At 31.2% G+C, this 24534-nt stretch overlaps 1 protein-coding gene across 2 annotated transcripts; it reads left to right on the top strand.

The window, feature by feature from the left end:
- The first annotated feature begins 431 nt into the window (after positions 1 to 431).
- On the top strand, positions 432 to 24389 carry LOC126735509 (annexin B9). Of its 2 annotated transcripts, XM_050439541.1 has the most exons (7): positions 432 to 536; positions 7951 to 8008; positions 14810 to 14971; positions 15027 to 15246; positions 19354 to 19433; positions 19519 to 19947; positions 23951 to 24389. In XM_050439541.1, the coding sequence occupies exons 2-7, from the start codon at positions 7979 to 7981 to the stop codon at positions 24002 to 24004; spliced, it is 975 nt and encodes a 324-aa protein (XP_050295498.1). In that variant the 5' UTR covers positions 432 to 536; positions 7951 to 7978; the 3' UTR covers positions 24005 to 24389. The 2 variants fall into 2 exon arrangements, with proteins under 2 accessions (XP_050295498.1, XP_050295507.1); XM_050439550.1 differs by lacking the exon at positions 432 to 536 and having other exon boundaries at positions 7843 to 8008; positions 23570 to 24389.
- Positions 24390 to 24534: the final 145 nt, after the last annotated feature.

The raw sequence follows: 24534 nt of genomic DNA, 5'->3' as shown, positions 1-24534 counted from the left end.
AATCTCTAATGAGCCAGTTTCTTGCCGAGAATCTGAGAACTCTAGTGATTCCCAAACTCGCAAGCGGATTCGATAACCTGGACTGGAGGATGATTCGCAGCATGTTAAAAGTGGTTTTCAGGTCTAGACATGCAGGTTCTGGTTCTGGTTTAAAAATCATAAATAGACAAATCCATAGATACCAGATAATCTGAACTTGAATGTTCCAATAAAATATTATAGGATAATTAAAAATGTTGTCACAGATCATTGCTGACATGCCTTCTTGGATGTTCCTGTTAGGAACGCTAAAATAAAGTGATTTATATTTTGTCTTTTCCTAATAAAAAACTTCCTAAGCCTTTTAAATTATCCGATAATCGCATAATTTATTTGAGGAAAAAGTCCGTTCTTGCACGATGTGCTATATCCTGCTTATACATGCGCACTGGCTATAGATGATTCTACGTCCGCTCGCTCAACTCGACATTTAGGAATTCCTGCTGCCGTCTCGTTGTTGGGTGTGACTTTTACCGATTTCTTGTTTCGAGTGGCAAGTGAGTACTTTACATTTATATTTACCGCTTAAACTTATCAGTAATATTGCTTATTGTTGTATTCTATAATATGTTTACTTTAACAATGATTTTGTTTTATCGGAATAATTTTATTTGCCGGTTGAATGGCACTATGACTCATGGTCTTGTGGTTAATTATTGGAATTTTAACCAGTTTGACCTACATCGGGCATATTCCTGCATTTTTTCCTTATTGAAAGATTATAAACTAAAAATCATATGTCATAGAGAAAAAGTTAAAATGCAGAATAAAAAAACATCTGGCGGCATAAATTTTTGTTGTTTTTGTATAATAGTATTTATCGATAAATATAAAAATAGATTTCCTAAGCCATCACGGTTAAATTTAGCTCGTAGGTTACTCCTATATGGGTGATAATGTTTTTAAATTTGAATAAATATTTATAGGTTGTTTTTTTTAAAGAGTTTTGTCCCTAGGTGGATTTGTTAATTAGGAATGGTCTATGAGAGTTTGAAAATGTTTTATTGTTAAAAATCTGTCTATAATTTTACTATAATAGGTAAATGATGACTTAATATGTGGATCGAAGGTTTGGCAATTTGTTCAAAATGCAGAAAATTACAAGAAAAGTTCTCCCACCAAAAATGACCTACTTAAAAAATATTTTTTATGCTTTTAAGTTATGCTCAAAAGCTTCCTCTAATGAATAAACGTGTTTCGAGTAATAGTTTTTAATTATAATAAAAAATCACATGGTAAAGGGCTAATTCTCAATTTTAACTTAATTAATACTATGTGGTACCACTGTTGTAATGGAATGAATGATTTTTAGTTGCACCCTAGCATAATTTAAGTGGAAAGAAAATGCACATATCAATAAATCATTTGTCCTTTTCATACATTACTTACATATAGGTAATTTAATTTGTTAATTTTAAGTAAATATTTGTTTTATTTTTAATAGCACCAAATGGAGTGTTTGTAGTTCTAAGTTTTTATTTATAAACAAATTTTATTTGGTGTTATGCATGATATTAAATCTAACAATATCTTTTTTAAAAACTTAACTTTTTTTAGAATATTTTCAATAAAAAAATATATTTTAATAACTAAGTTAAGTTAATTCTTAAAATTTCCATATTTATGATTGCCTTAAATAATTTTTAACTGGATTTTATTTAAAGTATTTTTTATGTATACATATACTGGGTGAAATAGGAAACCCTCGATAACTTTTTCACTTTTAGAAGATAAACAAATGATAGAATAGATATAAGAAAATTTTTTGATATATTCTGTTGTTTTCCTTCACTTTTTTACGGTTGTTTTCCTTCACGTTTTTAACAGAACTTTTTTATTTTAAATGGGATAATTGGTATATTGTTACGTATTTTGATTGAAAGCATTTACTACTTTTTGTTTTACCCTCATAGAAAAAAATCCAATTTTTTTAGATTTTAAATAGTGTGCCATGAATGCGCGAATCACGGAGAAATAATATTCATTGTATTTTATTATTTGAATCTTTTACAGGCCTATTTAGAAATTCCAAATCAGTATTTTTGGCATTTACATAATTTTTTTAAATAGCACGTTATTGGGAACAACTGCTTTTGAAATATTTCTTTTTAAACTAAGATGACATCATATTTTGTCAAACGTCATAATACTGTTTCAGAATAAAAGAACAAATTGTTTAATGCATTATTTTTTTGCAACTTAATAATTACTACACATTTTATTTAACATTTATCTAACATAACATAGGTACACACAAACCATAAACAAACTTGAAAAAAAAATAGTTTTTTCAATTATTCTAATATAAAACTTTTTACATCTATGGTTCGAAATGACCACTTTCAGGGCCGAGCCTAAGTTATTTGCCGCCCGGGTCAAGACCCAATTTTGCCGCCCCTTCTGCAGTGATTTTTATAAAGTGTTTTAAAAAATGCTCTTACCAAAGTACAACGTTTAAAAAAAAGGGTGTAATAAAAAAATCAAATTGAATTAAATTCCAAACACACATATATTAATCAAGATATCAATATTATCTATACAAAAAATATACATAAAAGCATATATTATTTACTTATATAAGTATTTCTATATTAATATGTAATTACATCGATATAAACACCTAAAGAAAATATATTTTACTTACATACTAATTTAAAGAAATAAAAAAAAAAGTAATTAGAACCCTGGTTACATTTTTACCCCATTTACTTTTTTTGACTTTTTATATGCAAATTCCCTAATTAGGTCGGTAACATCTAAATTAGAAACAATGTCTTCCTCAATACTTATTATTGATAAATTTGATAGTCTTGATTGGCTCATTGTGGATCTTAAGTAGTTTTTTATTAATTTTAGTTTGGAAAATGAGCGTTCCCCATGAGCTACAGTGACTGGCATTGTTGAAAATATTCTTAAAGCTACAAATAAATTTGAAAATATGCCTTTCAAATCGTTAGCAACCAGATATATTAATATTTCTTTGGCCGAGAAAATATTTCTATCATTAATGTAAATTGATAATATGTCGATTTCATTATAGAGGTCCAATCCATTTATGTCCATATTTTTTGTTTCAGGGTCAGTTAATTTAGCTTCTAAATTCTTACAATAGGTCATTATTTCGGGTTTGGAAAATGCTTTCAAATTGTTTAAAAAACCAAATAATTCAATATGTTTTTGTAAATCGTGAAATCTCTCATCCAATTTTGAGGTTGAAATATCGAGAATATTAAAAAAAAAAATTACTTTAAAATTTATTTCTGGAGATTGGATTGGCTCATCCTTGTGTTCATAATCAAAAAACGTTTTTTTTTTCCTTGGTCTTATTGAGTGAATGGCTTGAAAGGAAATTTCGGCGTCTACTTCTTCCGCAATTTTCTTAGATTCATTTATCATGTCTAAAAACCCGTTTTCCGATCTCATTTGTGTCAAAAATAATTTCATTTCTTTTAGCATCTGTACAGCTTCTGGTAAAATAACATTAGCCGTTTGCAGTGTTTTGCTTACTATATTAATTTTTGCCAAAATGTTGTACCAAATAACTAACGAACAAATAAATTTAAATGATTTTATTTTATTTATTAGGAACATTGCAATATTCTTTGTTTCATTATCTCTGCTTTCATCATTAAAATGCGTAAACAGAGCATCATACACTTTTTCTAACTCAAATCTAAGAGTTTTTATTGCCTCAATACGGCTTTCCCAGCGGGTATCCGATAAAGGGCTTTAGTGTTAGCCTGGGCAGCTCTTTTAAGAGAGCATTCCATCTGTAAGTTGAGGCCGAAAAAAAGACATATATTTCGTGAATAATGCTAAATTAGTTACTTCTAGAGAGCTTTTTGCTGCATCATTATAACTACTAAATTTAAACTATGGGCGGCACAGGGTACAAAAAAGGCTTTAGGATTAATATTTAAAGTTTTTTTTTGTAGGCCATTGTGTTTGCCTTTCATGTTTGTTCCGTTGTCATAGCCCTAACCTCTCATATCGGCAATATCAATATCCAGTTCTTTTAAATAATTTAATAAAAAATCTGTTAGTAGACCCTGACCAGTAGTGTTTGTAACTTTACAAAATCCTAAAAAATGTTCTCGAATTTCTAAATTTTTAGAACAATCATCAATAAAAACGAATCTAACAATAATCGTAATTTGTTCTTGGTGACTAACGTCAGGTGTACAGTCAAGAATGATTGAGAAATATTTGCATAATTTTAAACATTCAACAATACACTTTTTTACTTTTTCTCCTATTAAAAAAATCAATTCATTTTGTATTTTATCTCCCAAATAATGCGGCATTTTGTTCTTATCTTTTTGGACTCTTATCAATATGTTCGGCCATTACAGAATCAAATTTTGCAATCGTCTCAATTAATTTCAGAAAATTACCGTTGCCCTTATCAAATAGTTTTTGACTATTACCCCTAAAAGCTAAATTTTGTCCAGCTAAAAACTGGATAACAGATATTATTCTCTATAAAATGGAAGTCCATCTTTTTTTTTCATTTGAAATAAATTTTGATTGATAGAGTCCACAGTTAAACCTTTTTCTATTGATTTTTTTAATTCAAGCCATTTCCTAACACTTTCAAAATGCCCCTTACTGGTTTCGTGTCTAAAGTCCGAGATAATTGTCGCCAGTCACTATAGCCATTCCCCTCATTAAAACTATTATCAGAAACTTTAAAAAATTTAGAAGGAAAACAGTTCACTGAATCTTTAGATTTTAAGTAAATAAGCCAGGTTCTGAAACTTTTTCATTGTTAGTTAATTTTTTTTCAAAGTAAGCAGCGCTAAAACATTATTTAAATTATTAATGGGGTAATTAATATTTGTAATTTGAACAGGTCCTATTCCTAAAATCAATAATCTAATATTATCCGTTAATATTTCGGGCCAATATGCTGGATCTTTAAATCGTTCTTCATTTACCTGAATAGCTTTAATGTTCTCAGTTTGCGTATTTGCTGGCGTATTCGTCGAGTGATCATCTTGTTTCAGTTCATCTCCTGATGGTTGTTGATCTCCATCATTTGGTTCTTCTACATCGGCATCGGCTTCAGTTGACGTCAAAGGTTGAACATTCGGCCTTTGGCTTGTTAAAGGTTGAGGTTGTGCCGGTTGTGGGTTCGTTGATGACGCAAAAAACTTTCTTAACGAACCTGCTAACCGCCTGTCATCTTCTTCCTTTTCTAGCTTCCTTTTTCGGTATTGGGAACCAGAAAGCCTCTTTCGACCATCAGCCATCTAAATCAACAAATATTTTTTTTAGAATTGGCACAAAAATCAGACATTACTTTTTTCAATGAAAAATTGCTTAAGGCATGAAGTTCTAAATATTTGGAAGATATTAATAACATATTTTAAACTTACCGTTAACAACACAAACACAATTTTTATATAAAATGTATTAAAAATAAACACTTATCGACAAGTCGCTTTAAAACTCGCAAATTAAAATGAATTAAAAACAAAAGGGTGGGAATTTCTAAACATTACACCCCCGCTTATTTCTGCAGCTCCAAAATACATATTATTTATTACCCAAAAGTATTGAAATTCCGCAAGAAATAAATTTCGAGGAATTACTATTGGTGGTACTTTACGCGGCTCTTTTAATTACGCCGCCCTTATAACATCATCAGCACCGGCGGCGGCGCCGCCCTGGCTGAACCCACCATAATTGCGGTACTATTGTTTTTATTACCTGGTCCTGGTACCTATTTATTTATCTATATAGATTATTATTATTATAGCAACGATTCGGGGAACAATGCTCGGTTTCAGTAAACATTGTATTCTGTTGGCGCCTTAATTATAAGTTTTAAATTTTATAAATTTTTGTTATTCATAATTTTTTTTTCATTACTTGGCGCTTTTTTATTTTATTTTTGGGATATTTTGCTGCCCCAAATGAGCGCCGTCCGGGTGCGGCGCACCCCTTGCACCCCCGGCACGGCTCGGCCCTGGATGCCGTAAGTGTTAGTGACTTTTCTTTTAAAATTATAGGGGGAGGGCGCACCGTTCTGCTAAAAATACATATTTCTAACCGCTAGAGAAAGAAGTTTTAAATATTGTTCACTTTCATTTCTTAGTATTCCGAACCGTTCTTGAAACCGCCCAAGATGAATATGTCTTTTTTTCGATTTTCTTGAGACCCATATCTATTATTTAGTCGATTAAACATAACATTGCTTGAAAATCGGGACTTATCAGTATGCAAAATAAATGAAACAAAGATATTATTTTTTGATACTTGTTCAGGATTTCGCATTTTCCGCTCCAATCTTTGAAAGTATGGATACGCGGAAATATAACGTTTCGGGTAACGCGATGCAATCAATTCCCGAGCTTCGCGCAAATTTTTTCGAAATAACCTCTTTACTAAAAGCATATCAACTTTTTCTTTATTGGTAAACATGTCCAGAATTAGCAAACACTAAAATAATTCTTTCAAAAAAGTGCGGCAAATTTATTTGAATAACCCATATTAATTGGTTATTCAAATAGATGATATTGCTTGACAAGATGTCATGTAATAAGTTATCAACTGAAAAATAATAGAACTCAAAACGCAGCCTTCTATTCAAGAAATCATTCTAATCATGCTATTTGTATTAACTACTTATGTAAATGAGTTTATTTATGTCACTTAGTCTTTTTCTTCTTAAAGGCTTATTTATCAACCGATTTACAAAATAATCATATTAAATTATTGGGAAAAAAACGCATTTTAAAAACGATTGTTCCCAATAACGTACTATTTAAAAAATAAAGTAATGACAAAATTACTGGTTTGGACATTTTAAATAAGGGTGTAAAAGATTTAAGTAATAAAATGCAATGAAAACTATTTTTCTGTGATCACTTGATTAAAAATTTAAACATAGGATCTGCAGTAGTAAAAAATAGCAAATTCAGTATCATTGTTCTCAGAATATTATTTTCTATCGAAATACGTAAAATAAATACCAGGTGTCCCATTTAAAATGAAAAAGTTGTCACTTTCGGTTAAACAGGAAATGACGGAAAACAACTAAATAGGTATGTCAAAAGATGCTCTTATAACAACTCCATCGATATATCAATTTTCATTTGTTTATCTTGAAGAGTAAAATAGTTATTAAGTGTTCTCTTTCTCCTGTGTCACCGGTATATTAGCCAATGCAAAAAAATTATAATATTTATTTTTAAGCCCTATGCTTGAAATCTTTGGTGACATTCATATCACAAAACAGTTTTACCATTACTCAAAACTCTTTACTTCAATCTCGACACGTGTTCCGCTAACGATGTCAGCATCTTCGGCAGAAGATTAAAACTAAACTAAAAGTAAAAAAACTAAATTTACAAGTGGCCTTATATACCTACTATTAGTTAGATCTTTATAGAGTAAAATTAGAGTAAAAACTCAGCTGCAGAAGCTAGTAAAACGTAGCAAACCTAAAAACATATAGGTTTACCGAAGTGCGCAAAATTGATCATGGTTTTGGATGGTATTCAGATAATTTAAAAAAAAAACTTGTTTTTTTTTTTAATTCAAGTCTTAACAAATTTCTTCTTAAAATAGATATTATCCTTATAAAGTTAAAACAAAATTTATAGCTGATAAGAAATCCAAATATACTCATTTTATATCAAATACAATTATAATTTACAATAATAATCAGCCAACTTCTTCGAAAATTTAAAAACACGTACCGCAAATGTTATTCATTGGTGCCGCAAGGTAATGTTTATTTATACCGGTGATGTCACTGCGCGAGTTGTTAATGCATAAAGTATATTTATTCTGGAAACAGGAGGTCCGCCGACCAGTTTTCGTTACTAAGCGGTCTGTGACGCTCGATAGAAGTACCTGTTTCTTATAAGTTAAAAATAATATTTTTGTTTTTCTGTTTTATAGTTGTTAAACAGTTCGAGGAGCAATCATCATGAGCAACCAACAGTATTATCCATTCAAAGTAAGTATCTTTTACTCATATTTTACAAGTATTTTTGAAATTTATCCTAGTGTCATTTTTATATGGGTAGGTCCTTTTTACACCTTCTTTAATTTTCGCACAAATTTACGTATAATTTATTGTGTGAGCAAACGAGAATAGAATTTGAATTTAAAATATATTATGTATTTTTCAATAATTGTGGGAGATCTACCTGCGCAAACACCCAAACCACTTAATCATTAACGTTTTCTATTACGACTTAAATGTCAGTTAGATTGACCCTAAAATGCTTCTGGTGATTATTATTTCCCAATTTCCTAATGATAGGAGGTAGAAATAGTTATATATTAGTTGTAAAATAATGTGAGTGTACAATCCTATATTGGTAATTTAGATTTATATATTTTAGGAATTTATACTTACTATACTATCTATATGACATTAACAAAAATATTTTGAAAATATATTATTCCTGGTTAAATAAAAATAAGTTTAAAATTAAATATTTTTTTTATAGTAATTATACGGTTCAGGTAAATCATATTTCGAAATGTAATCATTTTAATGGACCTCTTTAAACAAGCTTATCCTTATTCTTAATTTTAATGCCATCAGTATAATAAAAGAGATTTTTATAGTTAGTCCATTCAATATACGTTAATTTGCTAGAAATTTGATTAAAAAAAAAAGAAAAGCATAAGTTAGGACTGCTGAATTCATAAGAAAAAGCACTGATGCTCATAAAACTCATTTAAAAAGTGACACATAATATAAATCTTACATAATATAAACAGCATACTAAATGAATTAAGTCTAAAATCGTATTATAACAGTTTACAAAAATGTTAATTATATTTGTGACCGGATAATAATATGGAAAGTTATCTTGTTTATCTTGAGCTATTAAGGCTAATTATATCTCATTTGTCACGCCGTGAATGAAATCATCAGTTGGGTATAGTGATTCTGAATGGTAAACGTAACATACGCAAACAATCATTTAACCTTTTAATAGTTCATGCAAAAACTGCAAGAAACCATCACCTACATAAAGTTTATACAATATACACATATTGATCCCACTCGCTAAACTTGGGTTGGGACTTAGTGGCGCCTCTTTCTATCGCGTTTCTTCGGCAAATGGGTGGCCAATATAGTTATTTTTATGAGAAAAGTGCGTGCTTTTCTCCCCAAACAAATGATACTGAACTGACACCCTTTTTATGATAAAATCGACCATAACAAATAATAATCGTCCGGTGTTTTTTTTACAATAACAATCTTCAATGCCAAACAAAACTTAATTTCCATTACTATTCAGTGATGTGATTCAATTGAGGTCACGGGAAACCGGTACTATTTTTAGAATGTTACTCAAGAGTAGTATAAAATTCTTGATTTGTTGCGTCGGTACTCTTATTAAAGTTGTTTTATCATGACGTTTTTTAATACAGACCCACCAACACTTTTCAAGGCACTAAAAATGATCATAAATATTACGTCATTTGTTGTGTGTCATTTTCTTATAGTCATATATTCCTAGAATTTTTATCTTATGGTAAATCTTTTCCGGTGAAATATGCCAATTGCAAACAAGATTTTTCAATCTCAATAATTGGCATAGGGAAGTCATTTTCAGAAAATTCTGTTATTCAGATTTTAACATTTACATAATTGCTGTGGGCATTTAGTCACATTCAAAAAATGTTTTATTGTATAAGGAATATTAGATGGTGTATCTAATATATGTGTATTATTGTTATTCAACTCATATTACTACTGCTTTTAAAAATGTATCAAGAAGGGTCAAGTATGTAAAGAAATGATACTAGAATTGCTGTTACTAACAATGCTTGCCAGATTGCGAATTGTTTTTTTTTAAGATATGGTAGATATGATGTGATATGAGGTGAAATTAACTATCAACCCAAATGCCTAAAAACTTTGAAGACTCTAAAATTCTGTAAACATCTATAAACAGTATTATCAAAAAGGGAGACAATTACAAACAAATGCAAGAATTAAATTTAAATTTTATTTTTATCTATATACTTTCATTTGTTAATCTCCTAACCCTGGTAAAGCAATCTTTTTGACTAAAAACTTTGGAAATTGGCTGAAAATACTCTGTTTATGTTTCTTTAACGAGACATTTCTTTTTATCACATGAATTTTTTGTAGAAGAAATTTTTAGTTTCAACAATTTAAATTGTATATCTTCTAAATTTATTTGTTCTAAATTTATACAGGGTGTTTCAGAACTATGGGATCAAACTTCTGGGGGTTGTTCAGTGCAACAGAAGAATCCATTTGAGTATAGGAACCCATGTTCGGAAATGCGTCACTACGCCACTACGGCCCTAAGACGCGTTAAAATTTATAAAAAACATTAATTACCTAAATAGGATCTGCTGCATTTATTTTTACCTTTTGTACATGATACCATAACAACAATTGTTTAAAATCAACGCTTATCAATGTCATGTTTCAAAATTTTATAGCTTACAATTTTTAAACATTTATTGCTAATGGAAAACTTTACCAATCAAGAATTGGCGGATATGCATTTGGCATACGGAGCAACAAACTGCAATGCACGAGCAGCATCGCGGTTGTATCATGAACATTATCCCGAACGACAGCATCCTGGATACAAAAAGTTTATTGCGGTTCATCGGCGGCTCGCTGAGACAGGCATGTTTAAGACCAAGATGCATTATACTGGTGTTGCTCGAACCGTAAGAACGGTCGAATTTGAAGAAGAGGTGCTTCAGCGAGTTGCCGATGAACCATCAAATAGCACACGTGACGTCGCTAAGAATATGAATACGAGTAACGCTTCTGTCTGGCGGGTACTACACGAGCAACAACTCCATCCTTACCACTTCCAGAAAGTTCAAGGTATGACTGCAGCCGATTATCATCCTAAAGTTCAATTTTGTCGATGGCTTCTGGATCACATCATTGCACAACCAAATTTTTTATGATATGTTTTGTGGACCGATGAAGCCTCTTTCACAAGAGACGGTATTTTTAATGGTAGGAATAGCCATGTTTGGGACGAAGAAAATCCTAATGCAATTTTTCCAAGAAAATATCAGAATCGTTGGTCCTGCAACGTATGGGCAGGCATTGTTGATGATTATTTAGTTGGGCCATACCTTCTACCGGAACGGTTAACAGGACCTATTTATCAGCATGTTTCAACATGATGGAGCTCCGGCTCACTTTGCTGTACAAGTACGCGAGTATTTGGCTCAGCGGTTTGGGCACCGTTGGATTGCCAGAGGGGGAGCAGTTTCTTGGCCTCCTAGGTCACCTGATTTAACGTCGCTCGATTTTTTCTTGTGGGGACATGTAAAGTCTTTAGTCTACGAAACTCCAGTAGAATCAGAGCTAGACTTAATTGGACGAATAACAGCAGCATTTGAAATCATTCAAAACGAGGATCAAATTTTTAGTGTAGTCCGCCGAAATCATGTGCGGCGTTTAAATCGGTGTCTTGAGGTTGGAGGAAGACATTTTGAACAATTGTTGTGATGGTATCATATACAAAAGGTAAAAATAAATGCATCATACTATTTAGGTAATTAATATTTTTTCTAAATTAATATTTTAAATTAATTAATTTTAATTAATATTTTTTCTTAATTAATATTTTTTCTAAATTTAAACGCGTCTTAGGGCCGTAGTGGCGTAGTGACGCATTTCCGGACATATTCGGGGTTCCTATACTTAAATGGATTCTACTGTTGCACTGCCCCTAGAAGTTTGATCCCATAGTTCTGAAACACCCTACATGTATATAAGTCCTCATGGCCTCTTGATGAACGCAGAAGTTCTCTCTAGATCTCCCACACTTCTGTTACTTTATTTGTGTTATTAAAAGCAGTAAATAATATCGGTTGTATTACCTATTGGTTGGACTAATAAGTTCCTAATTTATTCCTGGTTTTCTGTTAGGAAATATTGTAGCAAATATTAACTTATTGGAAATACTTTTCGCAGTCTTCTTTATGCTGCATAGATAATTTAATTGGTTAGATTTTAAACTAACTTTTGAAGTTTCACCTTTTTTTCCAATATATTTAATTTCTTTTCATGCTTTATTATGGCTTATGGCAACAAATTTATATTTATTCTATCTTCTACAAATTTCCAATTTTTTCAGCCAGGTTTGGTAAAAAAGTTTAAAAAATGCCAATAATTTTCAAGCAATTTGTGCTTTAAATATCTTAAATGTACAAAATTAAAAGATTTAATTGCTTCCAATCTATAGCAAGTACGATTGAAATTTCTTTCTTGAAAGATTAATGTTGGTTAAAAAAAATTAGTAATTAATAAAAATATATTTTCTCTATAATATAACACCCTAAGCATCTAACGGAGTTAAAATATAAGTTTCTATAATTTTTTGTCATTTAGCAGTGATTTTGTTTTGGGAAAAGAAATAATTGACATAACCTATTAATTTTTATTTTTAATTTGTTCAATGTATACTAATTCAATTTAAAGAAACTTTTGTTTATTTTATAATTACTATTTTGTAATTTGTTTTGTGTTAATATTTTGATTATAATATGTATGAGTAAATATAGTACGTATTAAAATTAAGGATAATAGTTATAAGGATATTAATAACATTCTTATTAAACTTTAAAAATCATGTTTATCATTTCTTGTTTTTGTATGAACAATAAAAAGTGCAATATTAAAATTAATCCTTTTTTTGACACCGCAATAATATATTTTAGTGCAGAAAAAGTCTTTAAGATATTCATGTATTCATGTCTGTAAGATATTCAATAAGGGTCTTCTGAGGCTTTTTAAAAATTTCTCTTTGTTATATGGAGAACTTCCATCCATTTTTGGTGTCTTTTTCATATTAAGATATACAAAATATATTTTTCAAACACCCTATATTATAGATTAGATAAAGTCTGTCTCATTCACTGGATGACTTCATCTAGATGGCATTTGGACATGCTATTTTATATATCCCTTTGCATTATTTGTCCAATGGACATTTTTATTCAATGGTCCTATGGCGGTCTACTTTTGTGACATTTGTATCATCCTATGGACATCCATTGGCTTTTTTGACGGATGACCTTTATATTTTCAAAAAGAGGACACATTTGTTCTGTTTGTTTGTTAAAACGTTATCATCAACTTGTTACCAATTACAGTTTAATCATAAATAAGTTACATACAAAATTTTCCTATATGATTCTAGATTATCTCATTATTTATTTATATTAAAATTAACCAACATATTAACATGTTGGTTAATTTCAAACGAACATGTACACATCAGTGCTCACATGATTCATTGCTGTGAAGGTTAAATGCCATACTTTAAATTTAATTCTTATTTGGGTGATTAACCTAGAAAAATACTTCTAAATAATTTTTAGCCGTGATAAAAGTGGGAAACTATATTTTTAGACGAGCACAGGTATAATATTATACCATGAACTTTTTTCCAAGGTCTGGGTTGGTCCAAATGTAAATCATGATGAACTTAAAATTCTGCTTAAATAAGGAGTCATGTGTGCATTCAAGGCTTTGCCCACCTGGAGTTGGTTCTTATTTGTTATTAGTTAGTAGTTGTAGTTCTTATTTTTCTTACTCTTGTAATAATTTTAAGAACTTTTTTGTTTTCTTTTTAAGTATTTTTAATAAATACTTTTTCACTATTAAAACTATTGATGGATATAGCAGATCCTTATTAGATTTTGCAAATACTCTAGGGCCTTATATCAGTGCCAATTAAATTCTAGTTGTAAAATTTTGTAATGTTTTTTTTATGCACTTCATTAAGGAACTTCTTTCAATTAAGCCCAGTTGCAGTTCTTTATATCCAGATTTAAACAAATTGACCAGGCACCACACCAACAAAATTTTAAATTTCTTGACTTAGATGTGGAAGCTCATGGAACATTTTTTTTTGCTAATTTCGTTTAATTCATCGTTTAGGCAGAATTTCAGTATTCTTGAAACTATTTTCATGAAATAATTACAATATTTATATTCTCTTGCTAATGAAAGAGGACTTCTTACTTAACTATTTCATAAAAAGACTTTTCTTGTACTCCAACCGTTTTTGAGTTTAATATATGGGATGCGCCTGCCAGAGCATCGCATATTTAAGCGCCCCATATTTATTCCTTACTTAGTTTGGATTGATTGCGGTGTATAGATAAATTAATAGTTTTGTATCGTGACACGAATTACATTAATATTGATTAGGCTTATCAATTGAACTGAAAACGGTATTCAATATTCATGCGATTTTTCTGCAGTCGGCAGCTGCAGTGGCAGAATACTCGTCATTCGTACGGTTTATACAGAAATCAATTCGCGTTTTTGTAATATTAAAATAAATTTTCTAAGGATCTTATTATAGAAAAAGCAAACATGTTTCAAAATATTCGTAGACCGTTCCTATTATATAATCATTATATGGTGTTATTGCATATCAACCAATTAAAAAATACATAAAATGGTGAAAAAGAATATTTCTCTCTTGTCTTTTACGCCGTGTAAAGTAAATCGGACAAAAAAATCTTGCTTTTGATTACATTGCAAGGTGGACTATTTACACCATTTATTATATTCGGTATATTTTATTCGACTTTTTTCTCATATATTTTGTTCAGCTTTTTTCTTTATTAATTAATAATAAATAGGTTTTTCAATCAATTAATAAAATTTACAAGATTTTTTTTGTATTGAATTTCTATTTTGTTTAAAACATTCCTGATAAATCAACTACATGTTGAGAATAATTTATAACCCAACGATTTTTTTATTCAGTGTACCCCCACCGTTTACCCAGCCGATCCCTTCGACCCTGTGGCTGATGCGGCCACCCTTAAAAAAGCCATGAAAGGCTTTGGGGCCGACGAAAAAGCCATCATCGATGTCTTGGCCAGAAGGGGTATTGTCCAGAGGTTGGAAATCGCCGAAACATTCAAAGTAAATTGAAAGATTATTGTTTGCTTACTTATTCTAATGTCTTTTTTTTGTTAAGACTTCTTACGGTAAAGACCTCGTGTCAGAACTGAAATCCGAATTGGGTGGTAAGTTCGAGGACGTCATTGTCGCCCTTATGACTCCCCTCCCACAATTTTACGCCAAAGAGCTCCACGATGCTGTTGCTGGTGCCGGTACTGATGAGGAGGCCATCATTGAAATTCTGTGTACCCTTTCCAACTATGGTATTAGAACCATTGCACAGTTTTATGAGCAATGTAAGTATTAAACTCAAATGATTAGTCAGCCAAAATAGATTAAAATTAATACAGTATCTAAATAAAACAACACAGCAAAAAAGATAAATTAAGTAAGATGTTGTAAAACGGACCTTGTAAGTAGTAAAACAAAAAAAAATATAGAAATTAAAAAAAAATATTACAGAAAAATTTTATTCAAAAAAAAAAAACGCTGCATACGTGAAATAGTGGAAAAAAGCATGGAAACTTTTGAAGATGATTAATATATTTGGTTTCTGCCTATTAGCTCAGCAAATCTCTGGAAAATGTGTTAAAGATTTTTGCTTTCAAATAATACGGAATTTTCAAGTAAAGGTTCGAAATAAGCATGGAAACTTTTATTAATCTATAGAAAAGAAGTTATTAACATAATAATAAACATGTATTTTTATCATTATGTTTATGATAAAAATAATTCTTTAGTATTTTGTAGAATATCCTTCAGTATCTAAGACTGGCTGGCATTTTTTAGGCATATAGTCGACCAGTTTTTGAAAGCTTTTAGGAGAATTTGCGGCCACTATAATTTTTTGATATTAAACAGTTGCTGTTGATTTTTAGTATCAGAATGAGTTTGAGTCCGACAATCTAAGACATCTCAAAGATGTTCAGTGAGATTTAAGTCTGAGGATTGATAAGTCGTTTAAGTATTGTTATGTTTTTTTCGTGAATTCAATCTTTTACTATCTTGGAAGAATGTTCCGGTGAATGAATCATTTTCTGTGGAAAAATCCTCCGCAACGGCCTATTCTATTCTGCAGCATTGTATTTTTCAATATTTCGTTGTATTGAAAGCGGTTCATTTTATTCTGCACTTAAATGAAAAAAAAACAAGTTTGGTACGTTGCTTTAAATTTTGCACTTTTTGGTTGCTTTACATATTTCCTGCCATCAGATCCAAACAGTAAAAATTTGTTTCCATCACTCTACAGAACGGTACTCCATTTTTCTTGAGACCAAGTAAGATGAGCTTGAGCAAACTCTATCCAGGTCGTTTTGATATCCATAAAATAATTTTGCCAATGCGAGAACTGGTAAGAAGTGTATGCATTTATAAGTATTTTTCGATAGCGGCAGAATATAATATATAAGGAACAGAATCACCTCAGATCCAAATCTAAGTAGTGAACTGAATCTATACTTTCTTTCCTGTATCACGACAAGAAAATAAAAAAAAGCGAAAAAATACAAAGGCAGTATCTCCGGATTGTATGCACATCAATAAACGTGGTTGCTGATTCCATCTCTGAGCTTATAAGTACCCTAATTATTCTTATAGAAATAGAAAATTTGTTTGCTTTCAAAGTAGTAAAAGTGATAACCTTTATTTAAGAAATATGATAGATGTAATATAGAGAATTTTTAGCTAATCTTCATCGACAGTGCATTTTCCAAGAACTTTTAAAGGACTATATATGACAGGATAGGCGATTTTTTCCATAAATACAAGATTATTGATTATAGCCCGCATGGCTTCAGAGCGAAAAGATCCACTAACGAGGCTGCAGTAGTGCTATTGCTATTGTATTTAGGAAAAAATTGATCTGTTGTAGTGATTTTTTTACTGGTCTTCGACGCTTTTCACACACTTAATTTGGATTTCGCGCAGAGAAAAAATTTTCTGGGGTTCTGGGTTTTTTATAATGTTTGTAAATGATTACTGCTGTTGAAATTTCGGGCCCTGATGAAAACATTTCAGACCTAACTTAATAGAGTATGTATGTATATGTATGTATGTATAGTATGTATAGAATGAAAGAGTGGTGTTGGGGATTCATGCTTATTCCCAAAAACGATGTGTTATTCCCTTATAAGATAAGGCAATAAAACATATATTTTGTAATACTATCCTCAAAGGTAGCATTATATAGCTCTAGTAAAGTGAAGTTCTTCGGTGTCTTATAGATCGGATGATGAGATTGGATTGGTCTAATTGACCGCATCGGTCAGAGATAAGCAATAATTTTTCTTATGCAATCCTGTTTATTTTGGTGATTTGCATTATGCTAAGTTAAGAATGCTTGAACCGAGTCTCCTTCAGAAGCCTCTTGACTGCTGTTACATACTCTACTTCTTTTTTTACTGTTCTTGAAATTGTGTGCCATAACCCGAGTGTTTTTGAGCTGTATACGGGGGGCGTACGTAATATATTTGATATTACTCTGAAACTTGTTAGCCCACTCGTCACTTTTCTCATTCATAAATATCGCGGAATGATCATATGTAATGTGGCAATATTTCCTAATAATGGTTTCTTCTGTAAGACTCCCTGGAGTTTAAAAATATTATGACGGATCCAGTTCAGCTGCTGAATTTCTATTCTTTCTTATAATATTGAAATATCATCAAAAAAAAAGCTAGATCTTATACCTAAATGTTTCGTTAAAACTTCTCGTTAAAAAACATTTATAATTTACAAATATTGTTAATAATTTGCTTATCGTCCTTTAAACACCTTTATCGTTTAAATTTCATTATTCACGTTTCATATTATATACATTATTCTTCTACTGAGATCATCGCCCTAAACATATATTTTTAAATTACTTTTTATTCTTTTAGTATAAACTAAATGCTTCGAGTCTGATTATTTTGAATTTTTCATCGACGACGTCATAATATAAAGTATATATCTTTATTATACATATATTAACGTGAGTTCTCTAAACTCAATTTTGGTATTTCGTGTTATTTTAAAATTTTATAATTATCATTTTATTAGGTGTAAGTACAAATATTTGTTTTTATTCGTCATGAATGAGTATTTACAGCTTGTTTGAATATTATCTACATGATAAAACATTTTTATTGTGGAATTGTAATATGATATTTTGTGGTATAAAAATATTCTAAAATTTTGAGAATTTTAAGCCATTGCCATTAAAAATCTTAATAATCATAATGAGTTGAAATTAGAGACCTGCCAAAGAATAAAGAATGTCTAATAATAGTTTAAAGTTAAAATTAAAAATTGCCAAAACAAACTTTTCTGCATAACATACATATTTTCTGTTATCATTTGCATAGAAAGAGTAAGTTTACTCCAATATAAAAAAATACTAGATTTAAAGAGAGAGACTTCATATTCTAAGTATTAAACCCCAAAAAAAGTGAAAATATACGTTTTGTGGAAAGAGAAAAACTTCAAATCTTGTCCTTCATAGAGTACTATAGTATAGTATATTCTGTAAACTTTGGTACTACTTAGAGCGATTTGGGAATAAATCGATGGGTAAATAAAGAAAAAAGTATCTGATTTGTCTGGGTATTATTCAGATGGTACATTTACTCGTTCTATGTCAAATGATATACATGGTTCAAATTTATTTGAAATAAAACATATATAAAATGTTCTAGTTTAGAAACAAAGAACATATAGATTGAGGCAATGCTAATCCACTGCTAAAAATTGATTGTCAGAGTCCAGATATAAACATAACGCGTTCAATCAATTCCGATCGAGCCAATGTCTACAGCGAAGAGCGTGTATGGGTTTGTTTACGTCTGGCCTCTTGGATGTGAATATATATGCCCGATATAACTTGTTGCACTCTCTTTAATTCTCGAAGGTCTTCAGGAGACTGATTAATAGTGAAACACTTAGGAACGTCTTGGAATAATTTTTCCTGCGACTTCTTTTAAAACCGCCACTGACTGCAATTCGACTTCACCAAACTTTAGTTAATATTTTACACTGTTTGAGTCATTCTGGTAAGAAACTTGGACAAGTTATTTATATGTGACTCTCAGGCACAATGTGATTTTTTAAAATGCAAAAAAATTAGTTCCTGAATTTGAATATTTCATGTTTCTTCTGGTTATCCAAGTTATTCTTATTGTTCTAGATGACTTAGTATATTTTGGTCAATATATTTTGCAATTTTAAGTAGACTTCAAGAAAATTAATCACGGGATACTTACAATATTATATAGGATAAGGACTAAATTGCCAGTAAAAACTTTAATTTCCAAAAAAATGGTAATTTCAGAGTATGGAAGATTTTCCTCTGCAAGTCTTGCCCCTTAGAAATATTTTAAAAACAGTTACAAACTAATTCGATTCTAATCCTATCTGATTTTTTCTAGTATATGGAAAACCATTAGAAAAAGACTTAAAGGACGACACATCCGGCCATTTCAAAAGACTGTGCGTTTCCCTCTGCCAAGTAAGTATACATACATATACAATAGACATTTAGACACTAATAATGAATGCTGAGAAAAATAGTCTTAACTGGAAACCCTCCATAGGCCAACAGAGATGAAAACCAAGGAGTGAACGAGCAACAAGCTGAGGCCGACGCTCAAGCCATCATCGAAGCCGGAGAGTCCAAATGGGGCACGGAAGAGTCGATCTTCAACCAGATCCTGATCACCAGAAGCTACCAGCAATTGAGAGCCACTTTTGCCGAATACGAAAGACTGACCGGCAAAGATCTCGAACAGACCATCAAGAAAGAATTCTCAGGCGATATCAAGAAGGGATTGCTAGGAATCATTAAATGCGTGAAGAGTAAAGTCGGTTACTTTGCGGAACGTCTCCACGATGCCATGGAGGGGCTTGGAACCAAAGATAAGACTTTGATTAGAATTATCGTTTCCAGATCTGAAATTGACTTGGCTGATATAAAGCAAGCTTTCTTGGATAAATATGGAAAGACCTTGGAGAGTTGGATCCAGGTATGTTCACAATGGGTTATATTTATATGGGTTATATAGTTATTAGTTTGGTTTTGTTATCGCTTCTATTATGCACTCTTTTTTAATTAAATCAGCTAATCTAGTCAGTTATACTTTATTAAATAAAAATATTTGTAGTAGTAATAGTATTAACAAAGCGGTTTTTAATAATTGGTAAAATTTAATAACTGATAAAAAATAAACTTAACTGATAAAGCAAGAATTTTAAACAGCAGGGTTTTTAATTTACTATGGTCTCATCTAAAAATTGTTCTTTGGATGGTTTCCTAAATAAAAAATTACCCATGACCAGAAAATTCCCACATGAGTAGGAAATACAACAGTACCAAGTTTTTTACTTTCATGGTTCATGATCTAATAAAACTTTTACATAAAATGAATTTCGCACATGGGATATATTTTTCAATGCATGGGTAGAAAATAAATAATAAAATTTAACAATAACCCGCAAGTACAGCGGAGTGTACATAATACGCGAGAAACCGACTTAAAATTGTTATTTGATTTTAAATCGCACTCTTGTAAAATTTGTCTTTTTGTGCCATTGATTAGTAAATATGTAAATAAAATATTGTATGGCAACTCTATGGTGATCTACATTATAACTTATTATACATATACATATGCATGATTCTATCATTTCAGATACATGTATGGCTTATGGTTCAGGGTCGATGTGGATATTTCATTAGTGCATGATATGTATTAGAATAGTTTATACAGGGTGATAAAAGATTTTTAGTTAGTTATTTAGGCGTTTCCCGATGTTAAAAACATTTAATAAAAAAAAGAGTATTTTAAAGCTGGTTTGGATTGATTTTGTGACAAACTGCATGGGTAAACTATATAAACAGTTTATACATAGTAAAAATAAACAGTAAATACAAATACTGGAATAATATATATACTAGGAGAATCAATTTTCCGTCCGGAAGAAAAACAACCTTAGTCCAATCTCCATAAATTTTTTTAAATTATTTATTGCTCAATGATTTTATAAAGATTTTTTGTGTAAAGTCGAGATATAATTAAAAATGTATTTTTACTCTCGAAATAAATTTTATTAAAAACAATAAAATCATTTAATTTATAATTTTTTTAAAAACTCAAAACCATTTCAAATTGAAACTATTATTTTTTCTATTTCATTAAGAGATTAACTAATTGTGTGGCTTGAAATACCTTGATTATAAAATAGTTATATATATTTTTAATTCATATTACTTGGATATCTGGGGATATATTTGTGCTCTTTTATAGTAATTTCGAAAGAGCTATAAAAGATATAATTTTAAAACCAAACTCAAAAATTTAAATCAGAAAATACGTTTCTAGACTTTCTGAGATGTCTTATAGAACGCCTGTGGAAATTATTCTTACTACCAATCCAATTCATATCCATAATTTTTTAAAAATCCACACATTATTGAAACTGATGAAATGTGGTACCCTAGTGCTAGAATTACTTGTGCCTACGTTGAAAAAATAGTGGTTCTATAAAAAACTTCCACGGTAATATTTAAAGGTTCCCTTTTTCTTTAATGTCAGTCTTGTCCTCAAAAATAAGATTACTAAATTACTCATCCATTGGTAAAAATAATTTTAGTAATGATGTACTTCTCCTAGTATCCTGTATTTAGGTTCTACCCCCTGCCTCAAATGACATTCAATATGGTTCAAGATAAAATGACCGCTCTTAAAAATACCAAGCGTAAAGACTGTTAATTGCTAATTGACTGACCGAGGAAAGCTAGTCAAGCACCTTCTCTAAAACAATAATGATAGTTCGTAAAGAGAATCTTATGACCGATGCAATCGAAAGCTTTTCATAGGTCACAGAAAACCATTATATACATTTGTGCATTATTTATGGAAATCATATAATCGACTACATCTGCTCTGGACTATCCAAGTTCTATTATACTCTTCTGAAAATTAAATATTTAGTTTAAACTTTGTTCACTCTCTTTCTTGCAATATCATGACAGCAGCTTAGTTTGGCCCAGGTTTAAACACGGACAATTACAGTCGAATTATTCTCTAATGCTACGATTTTTTGAGGTTCCAGGCACTGGTGTGTACAGCGGTTATGGGTGTTCTTCCACGGTCCGGAACGTCTAGGATTGCTAGTGGGTTTTCGTTTTCGATTTTTGGTCTTCCTTTTTTAAATTTTTCTTGAAGTGTGGGTTCTTGGTGCCTGGATCAACTGGGCCCAATGGCCTTAGAGAAACCGATAAGGCTCTCTGGTTTGAAGGACTTAAAGTCACTCGGTGCACTGAAAGTGTTACGTGAGTATTGGGCACTCCCCGACTACATGGTCAACGGTTTCATCCTCTTCACAGCACCACCGGCATACCGGCTTGTCCGCAATACCGATAGTATGGAGATGGCTTCTTAAGTGCCAGTGACCGGTTAAAAGACCTGTCACTAGCCGAATTTCGCGTCTTTTTAGGCGTAGTAGATTTTTGGTGAGACAGGCAGAGGGCCCACCTATGTGCGCTTTGGCTTGTCTCGTACCAGGGGACTCGGTCCATCTTCAGTGGGTCCACTTGTCCAGCAGGCAGACCCTTCATTGACGCGACCGCTACGCATTTCGCGATACCAATTATGGGTTCCGGTCCCATCGGCACATTCGCGGATCCCAGTCTGGCAAGAGAGTCCGCTTCCTCATTACCTGCGTGGCCAGGTATCCAGACGAGCTGGACCCTGCAGCCAACCTGCACCAGTTTTTTCAGGACTTTTATGCACTCTAGTACAAGATTGGAGCTTACCTTTGCGGCCGTGATAGCCTTTAGACAGCTCTGCTGTCCTAGCATATTGATACGACTGTATTGCAATGTCCGCAGTTTAGGATTTTCTGTCCGCATTTTAATACAGCGAATACTTCGGCCTGGAAGACAGTGGCGTGCTTCCCCAGCGAGTATGCCCTACTGGTATGTGGGATCCCACCACAAAGCCCTGATCCAGCGATCCTGTTTATTTTGGCGATTTGCATCATGTTAAGTTAAGAATGCTTGAACAGATCCTCCTTCAGAAGGCTTCTGACTGCTGTTACATAGTCTACATCTTTTTTCTATTGTTCTTGAAATTGTGTGCCATAACATGAGTGTTCTTGAGCTCTATAGGGGGCGTACGTAATATATGTGACATTACTCTGAAACTTGTTAGCCAAGTCGCCTTTCCTAAAACAATAATGATAGTAATAGAATCCTATGACCAAAGCAATCGAATACTAGGGCCCTACAAATAAAAAAAACTAAACAACATAAGATAATAAAAAAAACTAAGAAGATTTGTAAACCATTGGAAGAGAAAAAGTATTCTCGCACTTATTTTGGAATAAGTATCTGGCTTTAAAACATTTCAATCTGAATTAAAAAAACAAAAAACATTGAAACGATCCTAAATTGTCAATGTGGAATTTAAAATCTTATATTTCCGTGTTTATTTTTCTTTCATTTCACACTTGTTATAGAAAATACTATTTTAGAACTGAAAAATACGCCTAAAAACTAAATTTTGATGTTTAATTCTAAATATTTTTATCACCTTGTAAAACGTTTTGAAGTGCCTTTTACTAATAAACCCTTCCTGTTTGCAGGGCGATACTTCGGGCGACTACAAACGGGTCCTCTTGGCCATCCTCGACTAACTCACCATCCTCAAAACATGTTCAATGTAAAACGCACTCCAAAAACTCACCCAATATTAATAATGTTGAAACAATTTGTGGTTGTATAAGTGTACTTTATAGCTTTCTCATTCAACTGCCACTAGTCAATAATTCATGTTATATAACTGTTAAAACGTAGTTAAAAAATGCTTTATATGGGCGAAATAAATGGATAGGTTAATCAATTGGCTAGTACATTTTCAGGGATTAAGTGAAATTTAAATTAATAAAACTAAAACTATCCGTTTAAGTTAGTGGTACTAGAATTTTATAGTCACGTTTAAGAGTATTTTTCTATTTCTTTTCCAGGATGACGTTGGTAGTGATATCCAGTACGTTCTAGTGACCTTATCTTCTTATTAAATTGTCTCAGGTCACTGATAAATAAAGTTTACTTATGAAGTATTTAATGCAGAGTTCACGTATTTACCTGATGTGTTTAGTGGCCTTATTAAAAAAGCAAATTTCATATTTATCTATTTGCTTATATAAATTTAATGAACATAAGATATATTTATTTAATTATAATTTTTACTTTTTCATTTTGATTATAGTATAATGGTAAGGTTCACTCTTATATATTCCTTCATATTATGGAGTGCATATATTTAAGTTTTTTCTGGTTTATATTGTTTTTATCTCAACAAATGTTTTGTTTGTTTTCTTTTTATTAAAATATTATATTCTTCTATTTTTATGAATATTTGTATATGTGCTTATGGTGCTTTCAATAAACAAATGTTAAATATATTTGATTTTTTTTAGCCATGTATACGTAGATTTTTATCTAATAAACTATAATAAAATTGAGAGTTCGTTACTTCTTGCTATTAACAGAATTTCCATTGCCATTTCAGTTTTTCAGATACTGGGCAACTTTGACTCCATGAGAT

The sequence above is a fragment of the Anthonomus grandis genome, chromosome 1 (genome assembly GCF_022605725.1).
Source record: "Anthonomus grandis grandis chromosome 1, icAntGran1.3, whole genome shotgun sequence".
Taxonomy (NCBI): domain Eukaryota; kingdom Metazoa; phylum Arthropoda; class Insecta; order Coleoptera; family Curculionidae; genus Anthonomus; species Anthonomus grandis.
This window is presented reverse-complemented; position numbering and strand designations above follow the sequence as displayed.